This window comes from Monodon monoceros, unplaced genomic scaffold (genome assembly GCF_005190385.1).
Source record: "Monodon monoceros isolate NGI ecotype Baffin Bay Population unplaced genomic scaffold, NGI_Narwhal_1 Super_Scaffold_11, whole genome shotgun sequence".
Lineage (NCBI taxonomy): Eukaryota > Metazoa > Chordata > Mammalia > Artiodactyla > Monodontidae > Monodon > Monodon monoceros.
This window is the reverse complement of record NW_021703767.1, coordinates 48,814,655-48,827,351: the sequence shown is the minus strand read 5'-3', so window position 1 is coordinate 48,827,351 and position 12,697 is coordinate 48,814,655. Positions and strand designations below refer to the sequence as shown.

Here is a 12,697-nt window from a genome sequence, read left to right as displayed (position 1 = left end):
AATATATCTTTCCATTTATTTAGGTCTTATTCAATTTCTTTCAACAGTGTTTTGTAACTTTCAGTGTGTCTTGGACATTTATTGTTAAATTTATTCCCAAGTATTTTCTTTTTGATGCTGTTGTGAATGGAAGTGTTTTCTTAATTTTAGTTTTAGATGGTTCATTACTAGTGTGTAGAAATCCCATTTATTTATATATGTTGACCCTGATTTATATACTGTGACCCTGTTTGTCCTGTTCTAGAAATTTTTAGTAGATTGCTTGGAATTTTGTATTTACAAGATCATGTCATCTGCAAACAAAGATGCTTTTTACTGCTTCCTTTTCAGCTGGAGGCCTTTGATTTTTTCCCCTTGCCTAATTGTCCTGGCTAGAATGTACAATGTATAATGGAACTGGTGAGAGTGGAAATCTTTGTTTTGTTCCCACTATCAGAGGGAAAGCATTCAGTATTTCACCATTAAGTATGATGTTATAGGTTTTTTATAGATGCCCTGCTATGGTTTGAATGTTTGTACAATATCTCCCCAAAATTCATATGTTGAAATCCTAATGCCCAATGTGATGGTGTTTGGAGGTGGGGCCGTTGAGGGGGGTGCTTAAGTCATGAGGGTGGAGCCCTCATGAACGGGATTAGTGCTCTTTTTATAAAAGAGACCTCACAGAGCTTCCTGGTGCCTTCTACCACGTGAGGACACTGTGAGGAGTCCGCAGTCTGCAACCCAGAAGAGGGCCTTCACCAGAGCCTGACCATGTTGGCCAGCACCCTGATCTTGGACTTCCCAGCCTCCAGAACCGTGAGAAATAAATGTTTGTTGTTTATAAGCTGCTGAGTCTGTGATATTTTGTTATAGCCTGAACAGACTAAGACATGCCCTTTTTCATGTTGAGGAAGTTCCCTTCTGTTCTTAATTTGTGGGAGGCTTTTTATGATGAATGTGTGTTGGATTTTGTCAAATGCTTTTCCTGCACTTATATCATGTAATTTGTATCCTTTATTAATATAATGTATTACATAAATTGACTTTTAGATTTTAAACCAACTTTGCATTCCTGGGATAAATCTCACTTGATTCTGATTTATGATCCCATTTATATGTTACTGGTTTCAGTTTGCTAGGATTTTATTGAGGATATCTATGTTTGTATTCAGAAGGGAAAATAACTTGCTATTTTCTTATGTTGTCTTTGTCTGGCTTTGGAATGAGGCTAATAATAGCCTTGTAGAATGAGGTGAAAAGTGTTGTCTCTTCCTTTGTTTTCCGGAAGAGGTTTTGAAGGATTGGTATTAATTCTTGTTTAAATGTTTGATAAAATTCACCAGTGAATCCATCTGGTCATTCATTGGTGGTGTGTGTGTGTGTGTGTGTGTGTGTGTGTGTGTGTGTGTATGTGTGTGTGTATCTGTGAAGTTTTCCAGTTAGAAATTCAGATTTTTCCTTGTTATAAGTCTGTTGAGATTTTCTATTTTTTTTTTTTATGAATCTGTTTTGGTAGCTTCTGTTTTTCTAGGAATTTGTATATTTTATTTATCTAATTTGTTGCCATACATTTGTTCATAGTATTCTATTATACTGTTTAAAATTTCTGTAATACTGTTAGTGATGACCTGTCTTTCATTCCTCATTTTAGTAATTTGAGTGTTTTCTTTCTTTCTTTCTTTTCTTTTTTTGTTCAGTCTACCTAGATACTTGTAAATTTTGTTGATCTTTTCAAGGAACCAACTTTTGGTTTCATCAATATTCTCTGTAGGTTTTCTATATTCTATTTCATTTAGTTTCACTGTAATCTTATTTTTTATTTCTTCTCTTTGTTTTGGACATAGTTTGTGCTTCTTTTTCTAATTTCTTAAGGTACATGGTTAGGTTGTTGATTTGAGATGTCTTCTTTTCTAGTATAGGTGTTTAGTTTTAAATTTTATTCTAAGCACTGCGTTAGCTGCACCTCATAAATTTTGGTATGTTTTGATTTTCTATTCATTAAGCTCAAAAGTATTTTCTAATTTCTGGTATGATTGATTCACTTCTTTTGAAAGTGTGAATTGTTTAATTTCTATGTATTTTTAAATTTCAAAGATTTTCTTCTTTTATTGAGATATAATTGACATATAACATTATATTAGTTTCAGATATACAACATAATGATTCTATACTTGTATATACTATGAAATGATCACCACAGTAAGTATAGGTAACATCCATCGCTCACATAGTTACAGATTATTTTGTGTGTGATGACAACTTTTAAGATTTACTTTCTTAACAACTTTCAAATATACAATACAGTATTATTAACCATAGTCCCCATGTTCTACATTATATCCTCATGACTTAGTTTTGTTGTTGTTAATTTTTAATTGAATTCCACTGTGGTCTGAGAACGTTTTGTATGATTTCACTTCTTGTAAATTTATTGAGGTTTATTTGTGGCCTGGCATGTGGTCTTTCTTGGAGAATGTTCCATGTGTTTGAGAAGAATGTGCATTCTGTTCCTGTTTGTTAGAGTGGTCTGTGGATGCGTTGGTTGATGGTGTTATTCAAGCCTTCTGTATCCTTGCTGATTTTTGTCTAGTTCTATGAAGACTGGGGTTTTAAGTGTTGAACTATTACTGTTGAATTGTTAACTTCTCCTTTCTGTTAGTTTTTGCTTAATGAGCCTTGTGGTCCTGTTATTAAGTATATGTGTATTTATAGTCAGTATATCTTACTGATGAATTAACCCTTTTGTCAATGAAATGTCCCTCATTGTTTCTACAGACTTTTTCTTTTTTTGCTTTAAAGTCTATTTTGTCTAATACTGATAGAGCCCATTCCACCTGTCTTAAGGTTGCTGTTTGCATGGTGCACCTGTTTCCATCCTTTTACTTTGAACCTGTTTATTTCTTTGAGTCCAAAGTGTGTCTCTGGTTGAGAGCATATTGTTGGATCTTATCTTATTCTGTTTAGACTGTTATAACAAAATATCATAAGACTAGGTGGCTTATAAACAAAAAACATTTATTTTTCAAAAGTGTTATAATCCCTGGGAAGCCCAGGATCATAGCACTCCCAGATTCAGTATCTGGTGAGGGCTTCCTGGTTCTTAGATGGCCATCTTTTTACTGTATCCTCAAAGGGTGGAAGGGGTACTCTCTTGAACCTTTTTTATGAGCACTAATCCTATTCATGAGGGCTCTACCTTCATGACCCAGTCACCTCCCAAAGGCCCCACCTCCTACTGCCATCACTTTGGGGGTTAGGATTTTAAAATATGAATTTTGAGGTGAAACAAACATTCAGAACACAGAAGGTCTTGTTTTTTTTTTTTTTAATCTACTCTCACCATCTCGACCTTTGACTAGATTATTTAATCCATTCACATTTCATGTGAATCAAGGTGTCCTCTAGGCTGTGCTTCCTTTGAAGGCATTAAGGAATAATCTGTTCCATGTCTCTCTCCTCTCTTCTTCATGCATTCAGTCCTCCATATTTACATGTTTTCCCTGTATGTCTTCATGTTGTCTTCCTTCTGTGTGTGTCTGTTTCTGCCATTTTTATAAGGATACCAGTCATAAGGTACAGGCATACCTTGTTTTATTGTGCTTCATGTTATTGCACTTTGGAGATAATGCATTTTTTACAAATTGAATGTTGCAGGCAACCCTGCATTTAGCAAGTCTGTCGGTAGCATTTTTCCAGAAACATTTGCTCACTTTGTGTCTCTGTGTCACAGTTTGGTAATTCTCCCAATATATCAAACTTTTTCATTGTTATTGTATTTGTTATGGTGATCTGTGATCAGTAATTTTTAAAATTCAAGTATAGTTGATTTACAATACTGTGTTTCAGGTGTACAGCAAAATGATTCAGTTATATATTTTTTCAGATTATATTCAATTATAGGTTATTACAAGACACTGAATATAATTTCCTGTGCTATACAGTAAATCCTTCTTGCTTATCTATTTTATGTATAGTAGTTTATACCGCTTAATCACATACTCTTAATTTGTCCCTCGCCACCTCTCCCTCCTGTTTTGTAACCATAAATTGGTTTTCTATGTCGCTGAGTCTGTTTCTGTTTTTTTTTTAAACATCTTTATTGGAGTATAATTGCTTTACAATGGTGTGTTAGTTTCTGCTGTATAACAAAGTGAATCAGCTATATGTATACATATATCTCCATATCCTCTCACTTTTGCGTCTCCTTCCTACCCTCCCTATCCCACCCCTCTAGGTGGTCACAAAGCACCGAGCTGTTTTCCCTGTGCTATGTGGCTGCTTCCCACTATCTATTTTACATTTGGTAGTGTATATATGTCATAGCTACTCTGTCACTTCATCCCAGCTTACCCTTCCCCCTCCCCGTGTCCTCAAGTACCTTCTCTCCATCTGCATCTTTATTCCTGTCCTGCTCCTTGGTTCATCAGAACCATTTTTTTTTTTTTAGATTCCATATATATGTATTAGCATATGATATTTGTTTTTCTCTTTCTGACTTACTTCACTCTGTATGACAGTCTCTAGGTCTATCCATCTCACTACAAATAGCTCAATTTCGTTTCCTTTTATGGCTGAATAATATCCATTGTATATATATGCCACATCTTCTTTATCCATTCATCTGTCGATGGACACTTAGGTTGCTTCCATGTTGTGGCTATTGTAAATAGAGCTGCAATGAACACTGTGGTACATGACTCTTTGAATTATGGTTTTCTCAGGGTATATGCCCAGTAGTGGGATTGCTGGGTTGTATGGTAGTTCTATTGTTAGTTTTTTAAGGAACCTCTATACTCTTCTCCATAGTGGCTGTATCAATTTACATTCCCTCCAACAGTGTAGGAGGGTTCCTTTTTCTCCACACCCTCTCCAGCGTTTATTGTTTGTAGATTTTTTGTTGATGGCCATTCTGACCGGTGTGAGGTGATACCTCATTGCAGGTTTGATTTGCATTTCTTTAATAATTAGTTATGTTGAGCATCCTTTCATGTGTTTGTTGGCAGTCTGTATATCTTCTTTGGAGAAATGTCTATTTAGGTCTTCTGCCCAGTTTTGGATTGGGTTGTTTGTTTTTTTGATATTGAGCTTCATGATCTGCTTGTATATTTTGGAGATTAATCTTTTGTCAGTTGCTTCGTTTGCAAATATTTTCTCCCATTCTGAGGGTTGTCTTTTCGTCTTGTTTATGGTTTCCTTTGCTGTGCAAAAGCTTTTAAGTTTCATTAGGTCTCATTTGTATATTTTTGTTTGAATTCCATTTCTCTAGGAGGTGGGTCAAAAAGGATCTTGCTTGATTTATGTCATAGAGTGTTCTGCCTATGTTTTCCTCTAAGAGTTTTATAGTGCCTGGCCTTACATTTAGGTCTTTAATCCATTTTGAGTTTATTTTTGTGTATGGTGTTAGGGAGTTTTCTAATTTCATTCTTTTACATGTAGCCGTCCAGTTTTCCCATCACCACTTATTTAAGAGGCTGTCTTTTCTCCATTGTATATTTGTGCCTTCTTTATCAAAGATAAGGTGACCATATGTGCATGGGTTTATCTCTGGGCTTTCTATCCTGTTCCATTGATCTGTATTTCTGTTTTTGTGCCAGTATCATACTGTTTTGATTACTTTAGGTTTGTAATATAATCTGAAGTCAGGGAGCCTGATTCCTCCAGCTCTGTTTCTGTTTCTCAAGATTGCTTTGGCTATTTGCAGTCTTCTATGTTTCCATACAAATTTAAACTTTTTTTTGTTTTAGTTCTGTGAAAAATTAATACTACTATTAATAAAGCTACTGTGAATATCCATGTACAAGTGCCTGTGTGGACATGTTTTTATTCCTTTTGGTTAAATACCTAGGAGATGGGTTGCTGGGTCATTGAAAGTACATTTTCAACTTTGTTAAGCAACTGCCAAATGTTTTCCAAAAGCAATTGTGCCACTTTACATTCCCATCAGCAGTGCAGAAGAGTTTTACTTCCTCCACCCTCTGCCAGCACTTGTATGGTCAATCTCTGTCATCATCCCTTTTAATATATGTGTAGTGATATCTTATTATGGTTTTAATTGCATTTCCTTGATGAATGGTGATGTTGAGCATCTTTTCATGTGCTTCTTGTTCTTTGGTATCTTCTCCAAAGTGTCTGTTGAAATATTTTGCTGTCCTTCCCCCTTTTTTGAAAAGACAAACTTTTTTTAAAGACTGGAAAGATGAGGTTAATGATATTGAGCACCTTTTTATGTGCATATTCGCTATTCATATGTCTTTCTTGTGAAGTGTTCAAATATATTTAAATATATAGAAATTTTAAAAATTTTACCTTTAATTTGGGGGGAAAAGATTGCTGACTTCTGCCTTAGGATATTATTAGTCAATCAGATTACAGTAAAGCAAATTTATGAACATGAAATAAGTATTTTCACAGAGAATCCAAATTGTCTTTTTCACTTAGAGCCAACTATTAGAATTACTAGTAAAATCACCAGTGGTGATTCTTATTTGGTTTGGGTGAATAGAAAAATGGCATTTTCCAACATTGGATATTTTCATATTTAAAATTATTAAAATTACCACTGGGATATTTTCCCAAATAATTTAGCAAATTACTAATAGTAGTTTTCTCAGACGAAAAGTATACCTTATATATCCTTAAGATTTTAGAAGTATTTTCATTTAATCATTTTAAGTTGTACAGTTGTAAAACCTATAAAAGAGTAGTCCTGAATGTAAAAAATAATTTTTTTTCACTAATCAATAGATAGATTTTGACTGGGTAAAGATGTTTACCATTCTTTACAAAATTAATTGGTTGACATTTCTCTTTATGTAAATAGTATAGTACTTGCTTAGTATAGAAAAGAGAAATAAAGACAAGTTGAAAGAAAAAAACACAGCCAGTCACTCTTAAAATTTAAAGTAGAAGATTTTAAGAGACTAATAAGTAACATTCCATTAAGTGGCTTTATCATTGTTTACTTAACCATTCTGCTATTGCTGGGAATTTTTATGTTTTTAATTTAAAAATTTTTAAAATTTTTGGTTGTGTCGGGTCTTTGTTGCGGCACATGGGATCTTTGTTGCGGCATGTGGGATCTTTCGTTGGTGGTGCACAGGCTTCTCTCTAGTTGTGGCACGTGTGCATTGTAGCATGCGGTTTTATTTTTCCCCTCTCTCTAGTTGAGGTGTGTGGGCTCAGTAGTTGCAGTGCGAGGGCTTAGTTGCCATGCAGAATATGGGATCTTAGTTCCCCGACCAGGGATTGAACCTGTGTCTCGTGCATTGGAAGGCAGATTGTTTACTGCTGGACCACTAGGGAAGTCCCTATTGCTGGGAATTTAAATTTGCTTTCATTTTGTTGCTTTTATAAATAATACTGTGATGAATATCTTCATGCATAGCTTTTTTCCCATTTCATATTTTTTTGGTACAGGGCCAGGCGGGATTATTTTGTTAAGAGTATAACAAACACGCAAGATGTTAACATTTTCCCACATTTGCCTTCTCTCAGTCTCTTTTCATACATGTATGTAAGTGCATATCACATATGCATATTCATGTACACATTTTTTTTTGCAGAACCATTTGAAAGTAAGTCACAGATGTCAGGCACTTCACCTCTGAATACTTTAGCCTGCACTTCTTAAGAACAAGAAAATTCTTTTACATGATAACCACAATACATTATGAAGAAAATTTATAATAATTTCATATTATCATGTAATATAAAGTGTAGAATCAGAATTCTCTAAATGTCCCCCAAAATGTCTTTTGTTAAAAAAATCTAGGATCAGATTGAGGTTCATGCATTTTATTTTTTGGTTTTTATGCCTCATTAGTCTCTTAATCTTAGAATAGCCCCTGCCTCCCCCCGACCCCCTAAACCATGACATTGATTTTTTGAAGAGTTCAGGCCAGTTGTCTTGTAGAATGTCCTACATTCTAGATTTTTATAATTGTGTTTGTCCTCATAATTAGGTTCATGTTACATTTTTGGCAAAAGTACTTCATAGCTGATGTCATTTGCTTATTGCATTATATCAGGGGATACATAGTGTCTGCTTGTCCCACTGTTGGTGGCCTTACATTTGATCACTTGGTTAAGGTGGTAGCTACCAGATTTTTAGTTATAAAGGTGCCTTTTTCCTTCGTAATTAATAATCATTTGTGAACCTAATTATCTGTTTGCATTGTGCTGACACCAAGGTGGCTGAGCAGTGATGGGAAAAAAAATCACAAAACACAGTATGTTTATGCCATTATAAATTTGTGGTTATTAACCCTACTGGATTCCTCAACTTCAAGATAATCCTACTGTGTTTCTCTAGTCAGCTTGTGTTCCCCCTCTCCACAGTGATGATTTGAAACCTTTTCTCTCCTCAAGCCTGTGTTCTTTTACCTTTTGTATCACTTTGAAAAAATGATCTTGGTTTCTGGAAGAAGGAAGAGGGGTTCTTTTCCCACCATAAACCAGCACAGTGGAGCAGTTAAGAGTGCTGGCAACAGAGTTGAGAGTGTGTGGCTCTGGATCCCGCTCTCACCACTCACTCATTTTACTATGGACTTAGTTATTAATCATTCTATTCTTGGTCTTCTCAGTTGCAGAAGAATAATTACCATTATACTTCACAGAGTAGTTGTGAGGATTAAATGAAGTGTAAATCATTGTAGAGGTCTTAACATGCTTCCTGGTATATGGTGCATGTTCAGTAAATATTAGCTCTTTTTATGCTACTTCTTAAGAAACTTAATTATAAAGTTAATTATACTGTCTCCTGTATCTTCAACCTCTCCTAGTCTGTTGACCTCTTCCCATAAGCACTGAAACTTACACAGATATTTTCTATCTTAAGCTAACTAACCAAACAATAACTAACTAAGAAGACCTTTCTTGCATCTCACATTTGTCTTCAGCTCTTGTCCTATATCCCCCTTTCGTAGCTGTTTGTCAACTGCCTACATTTGCTGTGTCTGTGTCCCTTTTCTTCTTTCCCATTTCTGCTCCCACCATTCCACTAAACTATCCCTAAGCACCATTTCCTCTCTAAATTCATTACTACCCTTTTCTCTTGGTGTTTTCTTTATTATTCATAAAAGGTCAAAGTTATCTTTTAAAAATACAGCTCTGGTCTCATGATTCTTTTGTTAAAACTAGGGGATTGATATTGTTGTTGACATTAAAGTTTCAAATCCTCAGTATAGTCCACAGGGTCCTGCCTAACTGCCCATCCTTACTTATACAAATTTCCTCTCCACTCTAAGCACTTGAGCCAGGTAAGTCCTTTAATTTCCTTGAACAAGCTTTACTCTTGTCTGAGCATTTACATTTTGTCCTCCTTTTTGAACCACTCTCCATTTTCCACTTGTTTCCTTTGGACAGTTTCAGCGTAAATGTCATATTCTCAGTAAAACCTTCCCTGATCTGGTTCAGAAGAAATGCAGCACCTGTATTTTCTGTTCATATTGCTCATCACAGTTGTAATTAAATAACTAATCGGGTAATTCTTCTTTGGAACGTAAGCTCCATGAAGGCAGGAACTGTAACTCTTTCGTTTGTTGCTGAATCTCCAGATTCTACTAGTACAGTTGTTTTGCTAGAAGGTATTTGGTAAGTATTTGTTGAACAAAGAATGAATTATTATTCATTCATAGAAATTTCACTCATCTCTTTATTCTTTAATGATAATTCTAAAATCTATAAACTTAAAGTATTTGGAGTTTCAGTGCGTTCTATAGAGGTTCCTCTGAAGCCTTCTATCCCGCTTCTTCCAGATGATCTGAAGATACAGCCCCAAGTGGCTGCGGCAAACAAGTGATTTCTTTGAGCTCTGTTTTATATTAAAAATACATGAACATTTTGCTTTCTGTTTCTTAATATTATTAACATTTGTTAAACAAACAGTGCCTAAAACTGGTACTAGGGAATAGAATAGACACTCTTGTGATCACACATTTCCAATTCTTCCAGCCATTCCTCATTTGACATTGTCTCACATCTACTTGGTAGCCTGTTCACAGTCCTGAAGAAACTATATTTCATGGTTCTAGAACTGAACACAGTTCTTCAGGTATTATCAGCACATAGATACGTTGAATGAGTAATGGGCAAAATGTAATGAGGCAGAGCTGGAAGTGTTTGGATTTATCAGTTTTACTTTTGAAATTGGTGTAGGTACAGTAAGTGTTTTAAGTTGACATATTTTTAGAAATAAGGTAAAATTAAATGTATCTTAAGACTATGTAGGGTTAAGATTGTAGATGTTGTACTGTTATCCTTAGTTTTAATTATGTTTTCCAAATCAAATACTAAAACAAAAATACATTTTTAGTGCAGAAAGTGGCTGCCTCTGTGACATGATGTGCAGATGTGTGTTGTTGTTCCACTTGTAGTGTGACCAAGCACAGATTGGTTACCAGCAATCCAACAGCTGTACGTGTGTGTGACCACAGATGTAGTATACTAGATAGAATTCTGAAGAAAGTCCCAATTTAAGTGAAATGTGCTTTAGTTTTTCATGTATATTTGAGAATGATTAGGCATATTTTTTACTTATGATATTTACTACTCTGGTTAATTTCTTGAAGAACTGAATTTAGAATTCCTGGAAGTTTTCATTTGTTATAATTTGTGATGAATTCATGTATTATATAATGTTTAGTACTGTATGTATTAATTATTTATGTGTGTAACAGGCAACTCAAAGTTATGTTGACGAATGTCCTATGGACGGATTTAGGACGAAAATTCAGAAAGACCCTACCTAAAAATGATGCTAATTTATGTGATGCCAGCAAGGTGCAATCAGACTCATTGCCTTCGACATCTGTTGACAGCCTAGAGACATGTCAAAAATTAGAACCTCTTCACCAAAGCCTTAATTTATCTGAAAGGTACGTTCAGTATTGATTTTGTTCAACTTACCGCAGTTGAAATAATTTAAGTCCAATAGTCTTCAAAATAAGATTGTTGGAAATGATCTTTAAGAAAATCTGCATATACAGGTGTGACTCCCTCAAATCTTAAAGTTGACAATTTAATTTACAAAGTTAATGATTCTACATTTCATTAGATTGACATAGAATTATTTTTAAAAACAAGTATTCGTAGTGCATTTAGCTTAATAATTTGATTCACATGTACATATTTTTAGAGATTCACATATGATATAAAATGAAGAACTAGATATATATAGATGGGTAAGGACCTAGATTAAATATTTTTTGAAAGATGTGTTAAAGATGCAGAAAATAAAACAGGTATGTATATCTGTCTATCTGTAGATCTTTTTAATTTTCTGCATCTTTAACGTACCTTTTAAATATTATTTAACCTGGGTCCTTACTACTTTTGACTTTGTGAGCTTCCTTGTATTTTACATGCATTTTTTTTTTAAAAAAGGAGATGATTTTGAAATATTACTCCCAGATTTTTGATAATAAATATGTGGTTTAATTTTGAAAACTAACAAGTTTTGTTCTATATTTTTTAAAAGAATTATATATGAAGTTTGGGGCTAAAAATTAGGAATTAGCTCTGGGAATTTGTCATCTGTAACATATTAATAATATTTTTAATGTATTTCCACTTACGGTTTTAACCCTTAAATGAGTACTTTTTAGGGGAGGTATTTTGCTTTCAATTAGAACATCCTGTCATTAGCTAGATGGTGCTTTGGTTATTTGGTCTGTAATCTGATAACGATTTTGTAAGTGCTTTAAGCCAAGATCCAGTGAAAACCTGTTAACTTTCAGCACAATTATTTTAAATATTAAAGAACTCTGTCAAAACATCTGAACATAGTATTATGCATTAATTGTATTTTTAAAAAGGACACTTTTTTTTTAATACATCTTTATTGGAGTGTAATTGCTTCACAATGCTGTGTTAGTTTCTGTTGTACAACAAAGTGAATCAGCCATATGCATACATAGATCCCCATATGCCCTCCCTCTTGCGTCTCCCTCCTACCCTCCTTATCCCACCCCTCTAGGTGGTCACAAAGCACCGAGCTGATCTCCCTGTGTTGTGCGGCTGCTTCACACTAGCTATCTATTTTACATTTGGTAGTGTGTATATGTTGATGCTTCTCTCACTTCGTCCCAGCTTACCCTCTTTCCCTTTCCCCATGTCCTCAAGACCATTCTCTATGTCTACTTCTTTATTCCTGTCCTGACACTAGGTTCATCAGTACCATTTATTTTTGGACTCCATATATATGCATTAGCATATGGTATTTGTTTTTCTCTTTCTGACTTACTTCACTCTGTATGACAGACTCTAGGTCCATCCACCTCACTACAAATAACTCAACTTCATTTCTTTTTATGGCTGAGTGATATTCCATTGTATATATGTGCCAAATCTTCTTTATCCATTCATCTATAGATGGACATTTAGGTTGCTTCCATGTCCTGGCTATTGTAAACAGTGCTGCAGTGAACATTGGGGTGCATGTGTCTTTTTGAATTATGGTTTTCTCAGGGTAAATGCTCAGTAGTGGGATTGCTGCGTCATATGGTAGTTCTATTTTTAGCTTTTTAAGGAACCTCCATACTGTTCTCCATAGTGGTTGTATCAATTTACATTCCCACCAACAGTGCAGAGGAGGGTTCCCTTTTCACCAAGGACACTTCTTTTAAAAAAGGCAAAAACATAAAAAGCTATGTAACAGGAATTTCCGTACTAGATCATATCTGATGTAAATTTAACTTTCTAAAGCACCCAAAATCTT

General features: G+C 34.7%; 1 protein-coding gene across 24 annotated transcripts in view; it reads left to right on the top strand.

Annotated features, from left to right (window-relative positions):
- Window positions 1-12,697, top strand: part of SENP7 (SUMO specific peptidase 7) — a 170,844-nt gene that overhangs the window by 72,927 nt on the left and 85,220 nt on the right. For 20 of the 24 annotated variants that reach the window (XM_029213805.1, XM_029213804.1, XM_029213806.1 and 17 more), the window contains one exon: window positions 10,659-10,856. The exons of the other annotated variants lie outside the window; for them this stretch is intronic. In XM_029213805.1, coding sequence (XP_029069638.1) covers window positions 10,659-10,856 — 198 coding nt within the window. The remainder of the gene's footprint in view (window positions 1-10,658; window positions 10,857-12,697) is intronic. 24 annotated transcript variants of the gene reach the window in all.